Source organism: Tenebrio molitor, chromosome 6 (assembly GCF_963966145.1).
Source record: "Tenebrio molitor chromosome 6, icTenMoli1.1, whole genome shotgun sequence".
In the NCBI taxonomy this organism is placed as follows: Eukaryota; Metazoa; Arthropoda; class Insecta; order Coleoptera; family Tenebrionidae; genus Tenebrio; species Tenebrio molitor.
The window spans coordinates 17,501,237-17,518,921 of NC_091051.1; the positions used below are offsets into that span (position 1 = coordinate 17,501,237).

Genomic DNA, 17,685 nt, shown 5'->3' on the forward strand with positions numbered 1-17,685 from the left:
AAAGTGACAAGTAAAAACATCAATCATAATGACAATAAGGAATGGACTACACCGATTTTTTTGAAATGACGGAAAAATGACGGCCGAAATTTTTTGGCCGCCATAGTACAATAGCTACCTATTCATTTTAATTTGATAAAATGTTAATAAAATAATATACAACTATATTTTTCATAAAATCTTTTAATTATGCTTAAAATAACTTTGACACAATTCTCATGCTTTAATTCATCCAGTTCATAACTTATCTGTTGTTAATATAGATCGTGCGCAATTACGTTTGATTATCTGTTCAATTTAAAATTTGGTAATTCTTTGTTGGCAGTATTTGGTAAAGCCAAAACTGATAAGCCTAACAATGCTGCTACAAAAATGGTTAAATAATAATTAAACTCTTTATATTTCTGAAACAATGATTTCATTTAAATTATTATCAAAGTCAGGATACCTATATCTGTCTTATTACCTCCACTTGGTTAACAAGAAATACTCCACCAGCTGTTGCTACACCATAGATAGAAAAAGCACAACCTACTGCAGTACCTCTTAAGAAAGTAGGAAATACATCCAAAATGTAGAACCATATTAAAGACAATGTAGTTATCCCAAGCGCCATTCCAAATACATTAAAATAAAGTGCTTGCAAAAAATCTGAAACATAAACTCAGTTAACTTAATGTTGGTAGTACTGTTATCGTAATCATCAACCGTATGTCAGAAGTGCCAGCAAAACTTCAATTGCGAGCAACATATAAACGAAAAATAAACCAAAACGATTACCCAGAAACATATAAACTGGTATGAAAAATAAAAATCTGAAAACAGTTATAAAATAAATCAAAAAAGTGTTATTAGAATGATAACCCTATTCCTTCTGCAACAGTTGTCAAAAATTCCAGCTCGTCAGTATGTACATAATGGAGAATCGCTTTTAGTTCTAAAATTGTGAACCATTACTAAATTGTATTATAACATTAAAAAGAAACAAACTTCCAGAAGTGTACGTCAGACTGGAAATGCTGACCAATAAATTAAATATAACGAAATCCTTCAGAACTCTTTGATATAAAAATAAAAACATCTCGCAGGGTACGAATGTTTTCTTCAAGTTTGGGTCCTCATGATGAGGTGGTGTATTAATGTTGTATATCAAACCTGACACATCGTTTAATTGTTCGTATGCTGCTTTACGTTTATTTTTATTTAGTAACCATCTGGGAGACTCTGGTATGTACCAACACGCGAAAATCATAATGCTCATTGTCGATGCTACAAAAGACTGCAAATATTTCCATGTTGTTATTTTTCTAGATAAGTTATGAAAAAAGTGATCTCCAATTGTGTAGCTCGAGATGCTGAAAATGCTTAGAATTCTGGTCTTCCTACTCGTGATTTCCGCAACTACAAATTCAGAATAATAATAACATTAATATTTTGATGTTTTAACAAACGAACAATTTACAAATGTTACTACATTGATCGCGCTGCAACACATCACCGTCACAATATAAAACATTTCCACCATGTATTCCATCGGGGACATGGTAAGAGACCAAGTACAAAAATTCCAAATGATAGACAAGGACAAGCACGTAATTCTTCTTCCATGTCTATGTAGGGGAAGAAATTATTTAAACATGAAAGATATTAGGTTAGAGTAATTTAAGCATCTACAAGAAGTCACTTTTGTAATTTTTGTAATATTGTGTTAAAGCACAAAAACCCGAATTTATTTCACTCTCGAAAAATTCTTGAATTCCAGTTTTTGATGAAAAGATTCAGAAACACTAGGTATATGTAGGTAATTAGTGAGGATCAAAAGTTTCCTAGATAAATAAGTTTATTAAGAAAGATCAATCATTATTCATTAGGAGTTAAAACCGTATTCGAATACCTAATTGTGAAATGTTTAAACATGAATTGAACAATATTACAAAAGTAACAAGTCTATAGTGAACCTCTTTTTATGGTGTCTAATTAATTAGCGTGACGATTAGCAACTGAGAGTTCTTATTACACTGCTCTTTACAAACATAAATCGTTCAAATTTGAAACAATAAAAAAATGTATTTTTTACATATCTGACAAAATTCCTCCTATGAGAGCTCCGGAACAAAATCCAACAGCTTTAAAGCAAATCATTTTTAAAACAAGCTCTGTAAGCGTGCACTCTGGAACAGCCTGGAAAATGTAAACTTTTCTTATGGCGTTCATGGAAGAAATATAAATAATATAAATAAAACATGTAAAAATATTTTCCACTGTACGAGTTTGTACCTGTCTGTACGTGTATGTGATGTTCCATTAACAATTACGTGATGAACCACATGACAAAACTGTATGTTGTCGTACACCTAGAAGCTAGGAGGGCTAGTTATTATATCTGTGGCGGTCGTGAAAAACTAGGTAAGTCGAAAATGTTAATATTTCAGGGCAACGATTCAAAATTCCAGATCATTCCTAAAATCCTGTAATTAAATAGAAACTTCTTTCTACCTGTACTTGCTTTCAATATAAGTCAATTTTAAACTGTGAAAATCTGAATTATTTAACTCAATGATTTATTATTAAGGTGTAAACATCGCCAACTCATTTTTGAAATTATTTGACTTACCTACTTTTTCACGACCGCCACAGATATATCCTTTGATTTTTTAATTATGTATATGATGTGCGATGCAGTAAGACATAAGTGTACAGTGTAAAGCAATATTCAGAGAGTACTTCATTACCCTTTTGTGTAGACTTGCTGCTTCAGTGATATTGTCGTGTTTTTCTTTGTGGCATTTGAAGAGAGATAGGTTAAACCCATGGGAACTTAAAAAAATCTCTATGAAAAATATAAATAAATAATAATACTTGTTACCCATTATGTTTTGTTGAAAAATCTTTTAGGTACATTTCGATACTTTCCCTGAATTCGAATGGAGCTATCTATACCACATACATATCTTTAAATTAATGAAACGTAGATGCTGTTTTAATACCTGCACAGCCAAGCACAACGGAGCAAAACTTCTTAAAATGAAAATAAGGACCAACCAGCAATTTAGAGTGCCACTGTATTTGTCGTATTCTTCGAAAAATTCATTTTCAGCTGTGAAAACACTATGATATTTAGATGAAGATTGTTAAGTTACATTAATTTGTTACCTGGCTCAGTATCGGCAAAATTTACACGAGCCATTTTTAAAATTTATGTGACAACTAACGAACGCCGACTACGTAAATATTTTAATGACTTTTGACATCTAAAGATTTTTGAAATTTGCTGATCTAGCTATAGAGGGTGTCTCAAAATTCGCGAATTCCGAATTCAGAGCGTTGTAGGCATGTTGTAGGGGATCACTTCAGTAGTCAAAATATGGAATGTACTCCCCCCACAAAAATACATTGGTCTGAAGGTGCACTCTTTGAACTGCGTTTTCTTCAAATACAGGCTGAAAATTTCAGTGTTTATTGTTATTTATGGTGTAGATGATTGTGGAAAATAATAAAGTAAAACAATTTTTTGAATAATAGCTTTACTTTGGAGTAAAGAAATCTAAAATTTTTGTAATTTTTCTTAAAAATGAAAAGGCAACGTAGCTAGAATTGTATTTTGTTACTGTGGATATGCAGGCTGCCATGAATTGAACAAAATCAAAGATTTTTTTTAAAGTACGTATTCTGAATTCGGAATTCGCCAATTTTGAAACACCCTGTATTTTTCGAGAAAAGTTGGTGCCTCAAAACAGGGATCTCTGTAATTGTTGCCCCATTTTAATTCTATTTTTACCTAATTATTTGTGTTGTCTCTTATTGGAATTTGGACATTGTTTTTACTTGTTCCATGACTAAACATTTTTCATTCCAAAAGTTTTTTAAAAAATGGCAAAACATTCTTGGGTCTGAAAATTTCACAATAATATTTAAATTCGCACAACTGTCGGTGATTTAGTGGAAACTTTGGGTAAAATAAAAATGTATGCACACTTTATAAATTTTGATTTGAAGAGGGGCAAATAGCAAAAAGATGAGGAAAATGGAAGCCAATAAAAATAGTTTCTTCTGAAAATGATGAACTTGAAGATCAGATATATTTTTTGGCTCAATACTTATTTGAATAGCAAATATCGCAAGCAATCAGTGGATTATTGTAAAGCTTCTGCGGAAACTGGTATAAAACAGGGAACATTTCAAAAAAATTATGTATATTTTAAGACAGTAGGTACATGCGAGGAAATAACTCCATACAATATTATTTTAATTTTGACTAAACTGTTAATTTAGTTTATAATTCGGTAATTCTCGGTTGGTGGTGTCTGGTAATGCCAGTACCATGATACCAAACAGATTTGCTACGAAGAAAATTAAATAATAATTAAAGATTTCAATTTTCTGAAATATATTTTGTTCAGTATTTTAAAAGATTGATGTATTTTAAGTATTACTTCTATTAGTTTGGCGAGAATGTAGCCGAGAGTTCCTGAAAAACCGAAGAAAAAGAAACCAATTCCAATCGCAGTACCTCGTAAGAAAGTGGGAAAAATATCCAGGATTAAAAGCCAAATTATATTTATGGCAGTCATGCTAAAGATTACTCCAAATATGTCGATATAAGCTTGTTCAAAATCTGAAAAAAACTGATGTAAACTAAATTTGCTCAATTAAGAAAATAGGATTGCTTAAACCATATGTGAAGGCTGCCATTAGTAACAGAATTACGAACACAATGTACATAAACGATAGACCAACACGTTTCCCTAAAATCATGTAAACTGGCAAAAGAAATAAAAAGCTGAAAATCGTTGCAAGAGTCAAATGAAATATATTTATATATTATGAATACCTCAGTACCTCTGCAGCACGTGACAAAAGATTATATTGCTTAGTATGTATATGACGTAACATATTTTTGATTCCTGAAAATATAAAACGATTAACAATGTTCTTTTGTTAAAACCTGCACCATACTTAAAGAGTTGTAGCTCAAACCAGAGGCAGTCATGAGTAAATTACATAGGATAAGATACTTCTTAGTTCTGCGACACAAAAATGCAAACATATCAAATAGAACGTTATTGTTTTCTAATTCAGGATTTTCTAAATTGCGGTTTAATTGAAATCTATATAAAAGTCCTGAAATTTCACATAGCTGGGCGTATGCTTTTTCCTTCTTATGTTTATTATATAACCATCTAGGTGACTCGGGCATGTACCAGCATGTAAAAATCATAATGATTACCGTTGAGGCAATAGTACTCTGTTGGTAGATCCAAGAGGATATTGTCTGGCTTATATAAAATGTCAGAAGTCCTCCGACTATGTAAGTGGGGATTGTATAAATGCAAAAAAGTCTGTTTTTTTTGTCGGCAATTTCGGCAACTGTAATATAAAAATAACATAAAGTGATATAACATTTAGATGATAGGTACTAACAGTTTACAAATGTAGCGACATTTACTACACTACAGCATAAAATAGTTGCAAAGTAGCATATGTCTGATAAAAATCTATATTTTACAAACACAAAAGCCCATGCCAGAATATTCCAACCGACAGAGAAATACAAGCCGGTGCGTCTTCTTCCATATCTGGTGTTTTTGAAGTAAATAACAGGTAGGTTAAAGAAATTTGTATTAACAAGTAATATGTTAACTATAGTTTTTCAGGTGTGACAATTAAGAAAACAAAGCCTTACAAGTCAGACAAAATTCCTCCAATAATTGCTCCAAAGCAGTATCCAACATTTTTATAAATACCCATTCTGACGACAAGTTCTTGTTGACTGCATTCTTGGTTGCTCTAGAACATGTTTTTGTAATGTTTAACAACTTATTTTGAACGTTTGCTTTTCAAGCTAACTCATAAATACGAGTCCAATGTTAAATAGATAATTAAATGTTAAGTTTGTTTATCAAATATATTTAGTATTATTAATAGTTATTTAATAAACTAGTTTGTTAATGAAGGCGATTAATAATTGAAACTGTTTAAAGCACGAACGAGTGTAGCGAGTGAGTGCCTTTAATAGTTGAGATTATTAATCGCCCATTAACAAACGAGTTGATTACAAAATTTTTTCGTTGACCGCAAACTTTTTTTTTGTGACAAAATTTCAAATTAAAGCCAAATCAAAACCAATTTCATCTTTTTAGATAAAAATGAGACCTTATAAAATACCTTCATTCTTTTTTTGTCCTCAGGGTAGGCCATTTTTAAATTTTTCAACACTTTCTATTCACTCTTCCACAAAAAGTGTCAGAAGACGTAAACTCCATTCACATTCAATTTCACGTAAAAATCACGGTTGCTAAGAAAACCTAGTTACCTTTGAAAAATATGACATGCGAATTATAACCAAAAAGGTCGGCTTTTGAAAAAGTGAATTCGTAATTGTGCAGTTATGGAGCTATAAAATATAGAAAACCCTGCTACACTACCTGCTGCAGTAAGTGCAAACAATGCATGTTCAAGGTTGTTTATACATCAAAACGTCAAAATCGCAAAAATCGTTGATTAACGAAAAATAGTGTATTAATGAGGTCCATTAATGCACTATATTTTAGACAAAATAATACATTAATATTGAACAAGCGGTCAACGGAAAAATATGATTTGATCCTCATTCAGTTTTATTGTTATTTACTGACGTCTTCGAAACAATTTCAAGGTAGATTTCAAGTTTTCTCTTTTGGATTTTTGTTTACTAAACCTATAGATGGTGTCAAAAAATACTTCTACTCGTAATGCGGCTTAGAAGCTGACAATAAAATTTATGGACTCGGTAGAATATGAAAGTGAATAATAATAAAAAAAAAAAAACAGTCTAATAACCAGTGAACATTTTTGTTACGTTATTTCACTACGAAAATTTTATAATTCAAAAATCTAAAGTTTGCAAAAAAAAATTCAGTCACGTTATTGGAGTGTGATTCAATAATATGTTATTTACAATTATCGTCAGACGTTTTGGTGAGTCTGAAGTGTGTGCCAGACGGGCTCAAATTTGCATAATACATAATAAGAATCAGTCGTGCAAGAGCACTAAAGTTGTTATTTTTTATAATCTCTAAATTAGAACACACTTGAAATATAATTGCCAGACGAAAATTTCAGGTCTAACACCTTGCAAGTGCAAGTGCAGATCCGTAACTGCCCGTCTGGGATTCTTTCGAAACGTCTCTCAGTGGTGGCAAATAGAAATAACATAGGTACTATCGAGTCAATTATTACTAATTACTATCATGTGATTTTTATAGTTTTTCTTTTTTCTGACTTCAGGGGTAGGCCCTTGATGTACGTTTTAAAGCATGTTTGCCATCAGATGATCGCTTTTATGATCCTCAACTATAGTACGAATTGAATTATAAAATTTTCGTGGTGAAATGACGCGACAAAAATATTCACTAGCTCTCCGACTAGAAGTTAATGTGCAATTAGTACTAGTAATAAATTTAAAATTTGCAAAATGTTTTTTGATAAATATCTTAACTAATTTCGTAACAGTTATTGTTGTTTCTAAAATAGCAAGTAATTTCTTAGTTACCTTTTTTGTCAGTTCCTGTAATCTGTTAACACTCATACCTGTTTGCTCAAATTTGCATTTGGACAGAAATACATAAAACCCAAGAGAACTTCAAAAAGTATATGTTAAGCTCAATACATTACTATTAATCCTTACCTGTTACATTCCAGGTCAAAGTGCTGCATGTAATGGTTAACGCCTTCAGCAGATTCGAGGATAGCCATCTACAAGAACTTTTAAATCATATTATAATTAAAGTGTCTGGTGGACACCTGTGAGCCCAAGCAAAAGGGACCAAAACTCCTAAGAATAAAAAGAAGAACGAACCAACAATTTAGGGAGCCACCGTATCTACTGTATTCTTCAAAAAATTCCTTTTCAGCTGAAACGATATCGTGAAATTGATTTGAATTTCGTTGATTTTAATTTTGTACAAGGTTCAGAGTCAGCAAAATTTACGAGAGACAATTTGTGCATTTTGTGTCGTGATTGTTTGACAGGTAAGACGAGAGAAAAATGACAGTGGAGTAGCCGATTGCGATAAAACCGAAAGGGAAGTATTAAATTTATTCCGGTCAAGTAGAATCAATAGAAGCGTGTTAATCCGTTTATTCACAGATATATCTAGTAACGTACAGCTTTTCGAAGGTTGGAAAGTGAGCGATTCCACGCGTACTTTCTCTTCAGCCGGTCGGTAATACTGAAAAAAGGAGTCATAGTCCAGTCAATATAGACATAACAAAGGGTCCGACCTTGTAAAAAATGATGCAGTTCTGATTTTTTAATATGTTGTTTGGACCTCAGCCAAGAGTAAAAAACCAACCAAAACGTCAAAAGACTAGTGCGCGGCGTAGTAGCTAAAAAACAGGTAAATTTTCGCATTATTTTCAGTTTTCGCTCAATATCTCCTAAGGTATGTGTCTCATAGAAAAAGTTGAACCTACCTTTTTTAAACTATGTAGATTAAATTGACTACAATTTGAGGCCTTAGGCCGGTATTTATAGTCGGCAACTTAAGTCCAACTCGGTCGAGTCCTGAGTTTTGCTCAAGTCTAGATCCGTATTACGTATAGTCATTATTACGGCTGAACTCGTAAAAGTTAGATTTGAGCCTGACTTCAGTTTTGTTTGAGTCGGGTTGCCATGGTTATACCATACACCTTGTGACAGCTTGTTTTGAAAAATGAAAACCGTGTACAGGTTAAAGGAAAAAATTCTGTTGGCTTCTCTCATATAATACGCGATGAGAGAGGCAATAGAAAATAAAAAAAACAGAATGTGTCGTAAAGACGCACGATAGAAGTGAAACTTTTGTATTATTAATTATTCATCGATCACTTTTAAATAGCATATTCACAACAAAATTGTATATTTTAATGAAGAAAATAAATTATAAACAACGATAACACTAAACAATATCGAAATGCGTAATTCATTGTTCATTTTTAAGCCTCCAAATTAAAGAGAGGACATTATCGATAAATGCCGTGAGTGTGACAAAGACAGAGACACTGCTCCCACTCGACCCAATAGTGTTTACCCCCACCACTTTTCGTCACACAAAAATGTTGCCGATCAGAATTTCAAGACCCTCCCATAAAAAGTTTCACTTCAAAAAGCATATGCAGTTTCGATAGAACGAAAAAATAGTGCTTGGGAAAGGATTACCACCCAGTACAATAGCCAAGCAGAAAGTACACTTCTATTAAAAAAAAAGCGTACAAGTAGTGAGCACAATTTTTGCTAGATTGTCATATTGTAAACCTATTTTTTAATTGTTGTTACTTAGAAACCTGTAACAAAACCCGTGCTGATAGCTGGATTTTATCGATGTATTTTTCAGAGATTTTAATGTGTGTACTGTCGCGAGCAAAAAAAACTGGTCGTCACAATCATGATTTAATACAATGAAAATGCGCCATTGTAAAACGGTCGTAAATACCAATAAATAACCTATCATCATGTTGTATGACATTAATTGACATTAGTTAATTAATTTTTTTGATATTTTGTTGACATGGGCATAATCAGGCAGGGAAATTTTTTCATTTGTGACAGTCTAACCAAATTTTGAAATGACATTGACGACCAGAATTTTTTGCTCGCGACAGTAAATGTTTTGCCTTATTTATTAGGCAAGTATTACCAATTACTGAATTACTACAGATACAACTCACTCATTTATTCGTAAATTTATAGAAAAACAACAATCAATAATCTAACAACAATTTAAAAATTTATAAAAAGCAACACACATTTTACATACTGTCGCGAGCAATAAATTTTGATCGTCTATCTCATTTCAAAATTTGGTTAGATTGTCACAAAATTTCCTTGCCTGATTATGCGCATGTCAACAAAGTGTCAAAAAATGAGAAAAAAATGACAATTAATGTCATACAACATGATGATAGGTTATGATATTTACGACTGTTTTACAATGGAACATTTTCGATTGCGTCAAAGAATGACCTTGACGACCAAAATTTATTGCTCGCGACTGTACTATCGCGGCCAAAATACTTTGGTCGTCACTTTTTGACACTTCAAATGTAAATCAAGTATTAATGTCAATATACATGACAATTTCAAATTATTCTTGTCAAAAATATGGCACCTTCAGTTTTTGATAAATATAGAATCGTCTTACTTGCTTCTGAAGGTTGTCTAAACCGCGACCACGTTGATCTTTTGCTTTTGAACTCTGCCTCTGCAGCTGGGAATGACACTGATAGATTAAAATAATTTTGACAGTAGTAAAAAATAAGGTTAAACATCCTAAAGTTTGCTTTACAATTGAATGTCATTTATGTCACATTGACGACCAAAGTATTTTGGCCGCGATAGTACATACAAAATGTCAGTAAGCGTTTTCTTGGAAACGATTAATTAATTTTATCCCCATTTACAGTAGCCCTCAATACGTGTACGCTTTTTTTTTGAATAGAAGTGTACATAAAGTCCATTCAAAAATTAAAAACCACCATGTGTTGCTTTAGGTTGGTAAAATTTAAAAAACCCCAGGTGGATATTTTTTCATATTATTTTGGTAACTATAAATTATGACATTTATTTGATTCAAAATAAAATTCAATAGCTTTGAATTTCGTTCTTATTGTTTTATTAGCAGCATGTTTCATTTATTTATTGATTCTTATTATTCTTATTTAAACATGCCCAGAAAAACAATACACTTAATAAACATTTAACCTCAAAATTACAAATCTCACCAAATTTTACACTAGACAGCGTTGCCGATGGTAATTATCGAGGAAAATGCGACGTTCGTGGTTTTTTGATTTTTGAATGGACTTTACCATCCCGGTCAAAAAATTTTAGCCGTCATTTTCTGTCATTTCAAAAAATAAGTGTAATCCACAGGTACAGTTGCGGGCACTATTTTTCTGTCACTTCAACAAAATCTCTGTAAAGCACCTTCTATACTGTCATCATGGCTGACATTCAAAAATTAAACTTTTTTGTGTCAGTCACCCAATCAATTTTGAATTTTGAGATTTCAGTTAGTTGCACTGATTGTAATTAAATCATCGCTTTGATATGTTGCCTACCCATTATTATACCACAAATGACAATTTTTTAATCCCAAAAGACAAAAACATGACAAGAGTAAAGGATAAGGTTAACATAAAGGTTGTTTTAGAGTTTATTGACATTGACAATAGTGCCCGAAATTTTAATTCCGCAACTGTACTTTATTGTCATTATGATTATTACCGTCTTGATTATTATTTTTGGGTGGTAAATTTCGAAACTGGTATAATAGGAAACATTTCAAAAATTCCGTATATTTTAAGACAGTAGGTACATGTGAAGGAAAAACTCCATACAATAATATTTTAATTTTAATGAAACTGTTAATGTAGTTTATAATTCGGTAATTCTCGATTGGTGGTATCTGGTAATGCCAGTACTATGATACCAAACAGATTTGTAACGAAGAAAATTAAATAATAGTTAAATATTTCAATTTTCTGAAATATATTTTGTTCAGTATTTTAAAAGATTTATGTATTTTAAGTATTACTTCTATTAGTTTGGCGAGAATGTAGCCGAGAGTTCCTGAAAAACCGAAGAAAAAGAAACCAATTCCAATCGCAGTACCTCGTAAGAAAGTGGGAAAAATATCCAGGATTAAAAGCCAAATTATATTTATGGCAGTCATGCTAAAGATCACTCCAAATATGTCGATATAAGCTTGTTGAAAATCTGAAAAAAAAACTGATGTAAACTAAATTTGCTCAATTAAGAAAATAGGATTGCTTAAACCATATGTAAAGACTGCCACTAGCAACACAGTTAAGAACAAAAAGTACATAAAACATAGACCAACACGTTTACCTAAAATCATGTAAATTGGCAAAAGGAATAAAAAGCTGAAAATCATTGTAACAGTAAAATGAAATATATTTATGTATTATCAATACCTCAGTACTTCTGCAGAATGTGTCAAAAGATCAAATTGCTTAGTATATATTTTATGTAAGATATTTTTGAATCCTGAAAATATAAAACGATTATGTTAAATTTTGTTAAAACTTGTTAAAACCTGCTCATACTTAAAGAATTGTAGCTCAAACTAGAGACAGTCATGAGTAAATTACATAGGATAAAATACTTCTTGGTTTTGCGACACAAAAATGCAAACATACCATATAGAACGTTATTGTTTTCTAATTCAGGATTTTCTAAATTGCGGTTTAATTGAAATGTATATAAAAGTCCTGAAATTTCACATAGCTGGGCGTATGCTTTTTCCTTTTTATTTTTATTATATAACCATCTAGGTGATTCGGGCATGTACCAGCATGCGAAAATCATAATGGTTACCGATGAGGCAACAGTAATCTGTTGGTACATCCAAGAGGATATTGTCCGGCTTACATATTTTGTTAGAAGTCCTCCGATTATGTAAGTCGGGATTGTATAAATGCATAAAATTCTGTTTTTTTTGTCGGCAATTTCGGCAACTGTAATTTAAAAATGGCATAAAGCGTTGTAATAAATATTTAAATTATACTAACAGTTTACAAATGTAGTGACATTTACTACACTACAGCATAAAATAATTCCAAAGTAGCATATGTCTGACAAAAATCTTTGTTTTACAAAAACAAAAATCCATGCCAGAATATTCCAAGCGACAGAGAAATACAAGGCGGTGCTTCTTCTTCCATATCTGGTATTTTAGGAGTAAATATGAAGTAGGTTATAGAAATTTGTGTTAACAAGTACTAAGTTTTAATATGTTAACTTTTTGAGGTTTTTAAGAAAATAAAGCCTTACAAGTCAGATAAAATTCCTCCAATAATTGCTCCAAAGCAGTATCCAACATTTTGATAAATACCCATTCTAAGGACAAGTTCTTGTTGACTGCAGTCTTGGTTGCTCTAGAACATATTTATGTAATGTTTAACAGATTATTTTGAACGTTTGCTTTTTAGACTAACTCATAAATACAAGAATGATAAAATAATTCCAATGTTAGGATAATTAAATATAAAGTTTGTTTATCAAATATTTTAGTATTATTATTTCTCATTCACTTTTATTGTTATTCACTGACGTCTTTGAAACAATTTCAACGTAGATAAATATCTTAACTAATCCCGTAACAGTTACTGTTGTTTCTAAAATAGCTAGTAATTTGTTAGTTACCTTTTTTGTCAGTTCCTGTAATCTGTTAACACTCATACCTGTTTGCTCAAATTTGCATTTGGACAGAAATATATAAAACCCAAGAGAACTTCAAAAAGTATATGTTAAGTTCAATACATTACTATTAATCCTTACCTGTTACATTCCAAGTCAAAGTGTTGCATGTAAAGGTTAACGCCTTCAGTAGTTTCGAGGATAACCACCTACAAGAACTTTAAAATCATATTATATGTAAAGTGTTTGGTGGACACCTGTGAGCCCAAGCAAAAGGTAGCAAAACTTCTAAGATAAAAAAGAAGAATGAACCAAACAGTTAGGGAGCTACTGTATCTTCTGTATTCTTCAAAAAATTCCTTTTCAGCTGAAAGGATATCGTCAAATGGATTTGAATTTCGGTGATTTTAGTTTTGTACAAGGTTCAGTGTCAGCCCAATTTACAAAAGACAACTTGTGCATTTTGTGTCGTGATTGTTTGACAGGTAAGACGACAGAAAAATGACAGTGAAGTAGCCGATTGGGATAAAACTGAAAGGAAAATACGGGGTGATCAAGGACTGTTTAAGTTGGTAATGCTGAATTTTATTTTTAAATGGTATAGTCGCCACGGAGATATAATATATTCAGTCCCGTACTTATAACAATCAATAACGATTGTCACTGTTAGCGGATTTGGTTTATAACAAGGCGATCTTCATTTACCAGGCCATGACACTGACCAAAGACAGTGTGCTATGGAATGGCCTACCACAGTCTGGCAACATTGCTTCACCAACATTTAGTGAAAAAATTAGAAATCCACTAAACCTGTCATTATATTTGCATTTGTCAAATATGAGTGATCTAATTTTACGACAGTTCAAAAATGCGTTATCGCATTGTAATATATAGTTTAAAACCACCTTGGGGACAGAAAAATAACGGTGCTCCTTACTGTTACTAATAAGTGATAATACTGATAATATTTCAAATGCTCTGCGGTGTTCCGGGCTATTGAAACTGCTTGGTTATAAATTAACGCGAGGTGGGCATTTCCAATTTAAATATGACAATTTTGTTCTCTCTACTGTCTAAATCCCACCCCATTTCTTGTAAGTTGCTTCCCAGTTTAATTTCAATATTCGTTTTTAAAGCCAAAAGATTTTCCGCAGGGTTTCTTCCCAAAATGTAATTTCTTCGTAATTAGAAGTTATTGGCCCCTCGTTTGATATTGATATTTGTTCCCCTACAATGTTTAGCACAAGCGTGGCTACTTTTGCGAATTCTTCACTCTTCGATTTTTAAAATCTCTTTCCAAGTTGCAAATTGGCTTCATTTCCTCATTTGATGTTGATGGAAACTTAAATACAGGTACCTACGTAATTTGAAGAAGACGCATAATTTGAGTTGCAATTTGGTATGCAACACTCAAATGACATTTTTAATTCAATTTGACGAATTTCACCAAGGACTTGTCAAAATTTATTTTAAATGTCGAATTAGTTTCAAAATTTTAGGAACATCGTAGGTCATGGAATGGCCTACCAGGGAATGTGGCAACACAGCCAATGTCCTGGCCTGTAACTTGAGACCGCCTTGTTTATAACCATTACAAAGGAACGGTCAGCACTACCTGGCGTTCTTCAGGCAGTCTTTACAGGCAAAATATCTTGTCCAAGCACTTATCCCTAATAAACTACTTAGCCTCCTCGTTAAGGGGACTGAATACATTATCAGTATATTTCCGTGGCCACTATACAACTGGAGTAACTTCCGGTTGTTGACGGCTTCACAGTGACAGCCGCATCAGTGACAAGTCAAATTTGACATTTCAAATTAAATTAAACATGCTGGTGAATCGTTCGAGAGAAGAGTTAATTTATGTTTAGAGCAAAATGGGGAGCACTGCGAGAATTTCCTGTAGTTAATTTTTAGATTATAAAATAAATGGTTGTTTAAATGGGAAACATTTATTGTATTTCAATAGTTATGTTATGTTAAAACACTTATATTATAACGTAGTTATAATCTTCGCCAAAACCACCACCACCTGTTGAATTAAGTTGGCAATAAAAAAACCCTGATTGTTATTTTAACGTTCTTACCCCCAATTTCATAATCAGCCTAAAGTTACTTTAACCACGGCCTCCTAGATTGATAAGAGACGAGTCTCTTATGAATCTAGGAGGCCGTGACTTTAACATTAAAGTTTACCATTTACCATAGAATCATATTGTTGAAACAATCCATTAAAGTCACGTTAAGATAAAGCCGACTTTAAGTTTATTATGAAACTGGCCCTTAGTTATTTTTGGTTATAAATACCGAGCGATCATTAAAAAAATAAATCGAGTTTGCTTTGGAGCCTATGCTATAGCATGGGTTGCCATAGGTAACACGCCGACTCGATTTTTTTTTTAATTGATCGCACCGTATTATAATAGTTATTTAAACATTAAGGAAGTAAGCAACAACGATTCGTATTGTTACAAATAAATACAGAACTTGTTAAATTAGTTTTGTATTGGAGAGTTCTTGACCCGAAATATTTGGTAACGCCACACTTGTTAATCCGAGAATTCCTATTAGAGATAAAATCAAGTAATAATTAAACTCTCCTAATATCTGTAAGACAATGTTTTCATACTCTTGTTGCACATTTTTCAAATTACTTACATTTATTTCGCTCACAAGAAACGAACCACCAGTGAGTGTCATTCCGAAAATAAAATAAGCATAGCCCAAAGCGGTAGCTCGTAAGAAAGTGGGGAAAAGATATAGGGTATAAAGCCAAATTAAACATAACGTGGAAAATCCAAAGAAAATATTAAACACATCGTAGTAAATTTTTTCTGCCGATTCTGAAAATGACGTTGTAATGATTAACTGGTAAATGATGTTCGTAGCAACCTTTGGCAAGTAGTGCCATCAGACCTTCCACGCACATCAAAATGTATGTGAGAAACATACCGCAACGTTTACCGAAGAAGATATAAACTGGAACTACAAATAACAAGCTGGAAAAAATATTAACGTAAAGCGAATAGAATTTCCGGGTATTGAACCTCAAGGTTTCTGCAACATTTGCTAACAATCCGAATTCTCGCATTGGAATGTCATGCAATATCAGTCTTAGCTCTGGAATGAAATATTATTGTAAAGTGACAAAACATTTTTAAAATTAACATACTTCCACAAGAATAATTTAAACTAGAAATGGCTACCAATAAACCAGATATTATGAAATGTTTAAGTTTATTTTCAAACAAGAATTTAAACATTTTCTGAAACACTGTAGCTTTTCTAAGATTTTTTTCCGTTGTCTCAGTTATTCCAATTTTATACTTTAGCCCAGATATTTCTTTTAATAAGTCATAGGCTTTTTTTTTCTTCTTTTTATTAAATAACCACCTAGGGGACTCAGGTATGTACCAACATGCAAAAACCACGATAAAAATTGTTGAGGCAATCATAACCATCAGGTGTTTCCAAATTATTACTCCATTAGTCATAAAATGGAATAAAATGTCTCCAAATATGTAAGTCGGAACTGTATAAACTGCCAGGATTATGTTATTTTTGCTTGCTATTTCTGCAACTGTATAGTCACGATTAAATCACATAATATTTTGTAATGTATAGGATATTAACAATTTACAAGTGTGATTACGTTGACAGCAGAGCAACATCCAACAGCTATAATGTAGAAAGATTCTACTAAAATCCTACTGTGTACAAACACAAGAACTAACGAAGTTACGTTCCAAGCAATGGAAAATAGAAAACTTGTGATTCTCCTTCCAAACCTGTAGATTTAAGAGTATCTTGTAATAATGATAAATGATGATGATAACGTTACACGTCAGCTAGCACCCCTCCTGATAGTGCTCCCAAGCTGTAGCCAAATCCTTTCAAAGTATTCATACGTAATGCAACATTTTTTACGTCGCATTCTGTCTCGGTCTAAAAAACGAAATGGTCAAACTGCATATTGTTATATTACAACCAACTTACTTGATTATCTGCGTATGATAGAATGGTGTTATTATCTTGAAAGTATTCTTTCTTGCTACAAATGGAAAACGAAGGAAATCCTTGAAAACTACGAATAAGAAACTTCTGTATGTTTTCAACAACATCATTTCTCACTTTACCTAACATTCTGTATTGAAAATTCCTTGATGTAAACATCCACACTTTTCGGAAATGAAAATGGTCCTACCTATACGAAGTTAAATTTATCAAAAATGTGATAGCAAAATGCAATACCTGTAGAGAGTAGCAAAATGGAATAAAACTTCTGAGAATCAGTACAAGAATAAACCACAAGCTTATTTTGTTGTATTTGTCATATTCTTCAAAATATTCCCTCTCAGCTAAAAAAGTATTGCGTTAAATAGTAATGATTTTAATTTCACAACATTTACATGGTTCCAAATCTATAAAACTAACACGATGCATTTGAAAGTTTTGTGACTTATGTCAGTTAAATATGGCAGATTTGACTTTATTCAATATTTATT

General features: G+C 32.1%; 4 protein-coding genes across 8 annotated transcripts; all 4 read right to left on the reverse strand.

The window, feature by feature from the left end:
• Positions 1 to 167: 167 nt before the first annotated feature.
• On the reverse strand, positions 168 to 3,235 carry LOC138133711 (solute carrier family 22 member 6-A-like). Of its 3 annotated transcripts, none has more exons than XR_011160496.1 (11): positions 3,154 to 3,235; positions 2,988 to 3,097; positions 2,867 to 2,934; positions 2,733 to 2,817; positions 2,078 to 2,181; positions 1,463 to 1,610; positions 991 to 1,401; positions 865 to 937; positions 709 to 815; positions 467 to 651; positions 168 to 404 (listed from the first exon to the last, which is right to left on the reverse strand). XR_011160496.1 is itself a non-coding variant. In XM_069051654.1 (11 exons), exons 1-11 carry the CDS (start codon positions 3,185 to 3,187, stop codon positions 285 to 287), a joined length of 1,452 nt encoding a protein of 483 aa, XP_068907755.1. In that variant the 5' UTR covers positions 3,188 to 3,235; the 3' UTR covers positions 168 to 284. The 3 variants fall into 3 exon arrangements, 1 of the variants encoding a protein (XP_068907755.1); XR_011160495.1 differs by having other exon boundaries at positions 1,456 to 1,610; positions 2,988 to 3,108; positions 3,154 to 3,224; XM_069051654.1 differs by having other exon boundaries at positions 1,456 to 1,610.
• Positions 3,236 to 4,180: 945 nt separating this feature from the next.
• On the reverse strand, positions 4,181 to 8,342 carry LOC138133951 (solute carrier family 22 member 16-like). 2 transcript variants are annotated; one of them, XM_069051979.1, is made up of 11 exons: positions 7,945 to 8,292; positions 7,783 to 7,892; positions 7,667 to 7,734; positions 7,532 to 7,619; positions 5,684 to 5,787; positions 5,422 to 5,576; positions 4,957 to 5,367; positions 4,832 to 4,904; positions 4,674 to 4,780; positions 4,434 to 4,615; positions 4,181 to 4,380 (listed from the first exon to the last, which is right to left on the reverse strand). In XM_069051979.1, the coding sequence occupies exons 1-11, from the start codon at positions 7,985 to 7,987 to the stop codon at positions 4,264 to 4,266; spliced, it is 1,458 nt and encodes a 485-aa protein (XP_068908080.1). In that variant the 5' UTR covers positions 7,988 to 8,292; the 3' UTR covers positions 4,181 to 4,263. The 2 variants fall into 2 exon arrangements, with proteins under 2 accessions (XP_068908080.1, XP_068908081.1); XM_069051980.1 differs by lacking the exons at positions 5,422 to 5,576; positions 7,532 to 7,619 and having other exon boundaries at positions 7,945 to 8,342.
• A 2,975-nt stretch (positions 8,343 to 11,317) lies between these two features.
• Positions 11,318 to 13,680, reverse strand: LOC138133588 (putative metabolite transport protein YfiG). The gene is made up of 11 exons (XM_069051529.1): positions 13,600 to 13,680; positions 13,438 to 13,547; positions 13,322 to 13,389; positions 13,187 to 13,274; positions 12,815 to 12,918; positions 12,553 to 12,707; positions 12,088 to 12,498; positions 11,956 to 12,028; positions 11,798 to 11,904; positions 11,556 to 11,737; positions 11,318 to 11,502 (listed from the first exon to the last, which is right to left on the reverse strand). The coding sequence occupies exons 1-11, from the start codon at positions 13,640 to 13,642 to the stop codon at positions 11,386 to 11,388; spliced, it is 1,458 nt and encodes a 485-aa protein (XP_068907630.1). The 5' UTR covers positions 13,643 to 13,680; the 3' UTR covers positions 11,318 to 11,385.
• A 1,540-nt stretch (positions 13,681 to 15,220) lies between these two features.
• Positions 15,221 to 17,668, reverse strand: LOC138133559 (major myo-inositol transporter IolT-like). Of its 2 annotated transcripts, none has more exons than XR_011160411.1 (10): positions 17,590 to 17,668; positions 17,432 to 17,538; positions 17,317 to 17,384; positions 17,177 to 17,264; positions 16,814 to 17,125; positions 16,353 to 16,760; positions 16,228 to 16,300; positions 16,073 to 16,179; positions 15,839 to 16,023; positions 15,221 to 15,787 (listed from the first exon to the last, which is right to left on the reverse strand). XR_011160411.1 is itself a non-coding variant. In XM_069051508.1 (10 exons), the coding sequence occupies exons 1-10, from the start codon at positions 17,621 to 17,623 to the stop codon at positions 15,671 to 15,673; spliced, it is 1,497 nt and encodes a 498-aa protein (XP_068907609.1). In that variant the 5' UTR covers positions 17,624 to 17,668; the 3' UTR covers positions 15,221 to 15,670. The 2 variants fall into 2 exon arrangements, 1 of the variants encoding a protein (XP_068907609.1); XM_069051508.1 differs by having other exon boundaries at positions 15,221 to 16,023; positions 16,814 to 16,968; positions 17,022 to 17,125.
• Between the last annotated feature and the right edge of the window lie 17 nt (positions 17,669 to 17,685).

Coding starts and splice junctions, on each gene's coding strand:
- LOC138133711 (XM_069051654.1), bottom strand. CDS start 3,187: ATGGCTCGTGTAAATTTTGCCGATACTGAGCCAG. Junction 1,402..1,455: donor TGTAGTAACATTTGTAAATT/GTTCGTTTGTTA, acceptor CTGAATTTGTAG/TTGCGGAAATCACGAGTAGG. Junction 652..708: donor GCTGGCACTTCTGACATACG/GTTGATGATTAC, acceptor TTTATGTTTCAG/ATTTTTTGCAAGCACTTTAT.
- LOC138133951 (XM_069051979.1), bottom strand. CDS start 7,987: ATGCACAAATTGTCTCTCGTAAATTTTGCTGACTCTGAACCTT. Junction 7,735..7,782: donor CCTTTTGCTTGGGCTCACAG/GTGTCCACCAGA, acceptor AAGTTCTTGTAG/ATGGCTATCCTCGAATCTGC. Junction 4,616..4,673: donor AATGGCAGCCTTCACATATG/GTTTAAGCAATC, acceptor AGTTTTTTTCAG/ATTTTGAACAAGCTTATATC.
- LOC138133588 (XM_069051529.1), bottom strand. CDS start 13,642: ATGCACAAGTTGTCTTTTGTAAATTGGGCTGACACTGAACCTT. Junction 13,548..13,599: donor TTGGGCTGACACTGAACCTT/GTACAAAACTAA, acceptor ATATCCTTTCAG/CTGAAAAGGAATTTTTTGAA. Junction 11,503..11,555: donor TTCTCGCCAAACTAATAGAA/GTAATACTTAAA, acceptor AATATATTTCAG/AAAATTGAAATATTTAACTA.
- LOC138133559 (XM_069051508.1), bottom strand. CDS start 17,623: ATGCATCGTGTTAGTTTTATAGATTTGGAACCAT. Junction 17,385..17,431: donor CATTTTGCTACTCTCTACAG/GTATTGCATTTT, acceptor AACTTCGTATAG/GTAGGACCATTTTCATTTCC. Junction 16,761..16,813: donor CGTAATCACACTTGTAAATT/GTTAATATCCTA, acceptor GTGACTATACAG/TTGCAGAAATAGCAAGCAAA.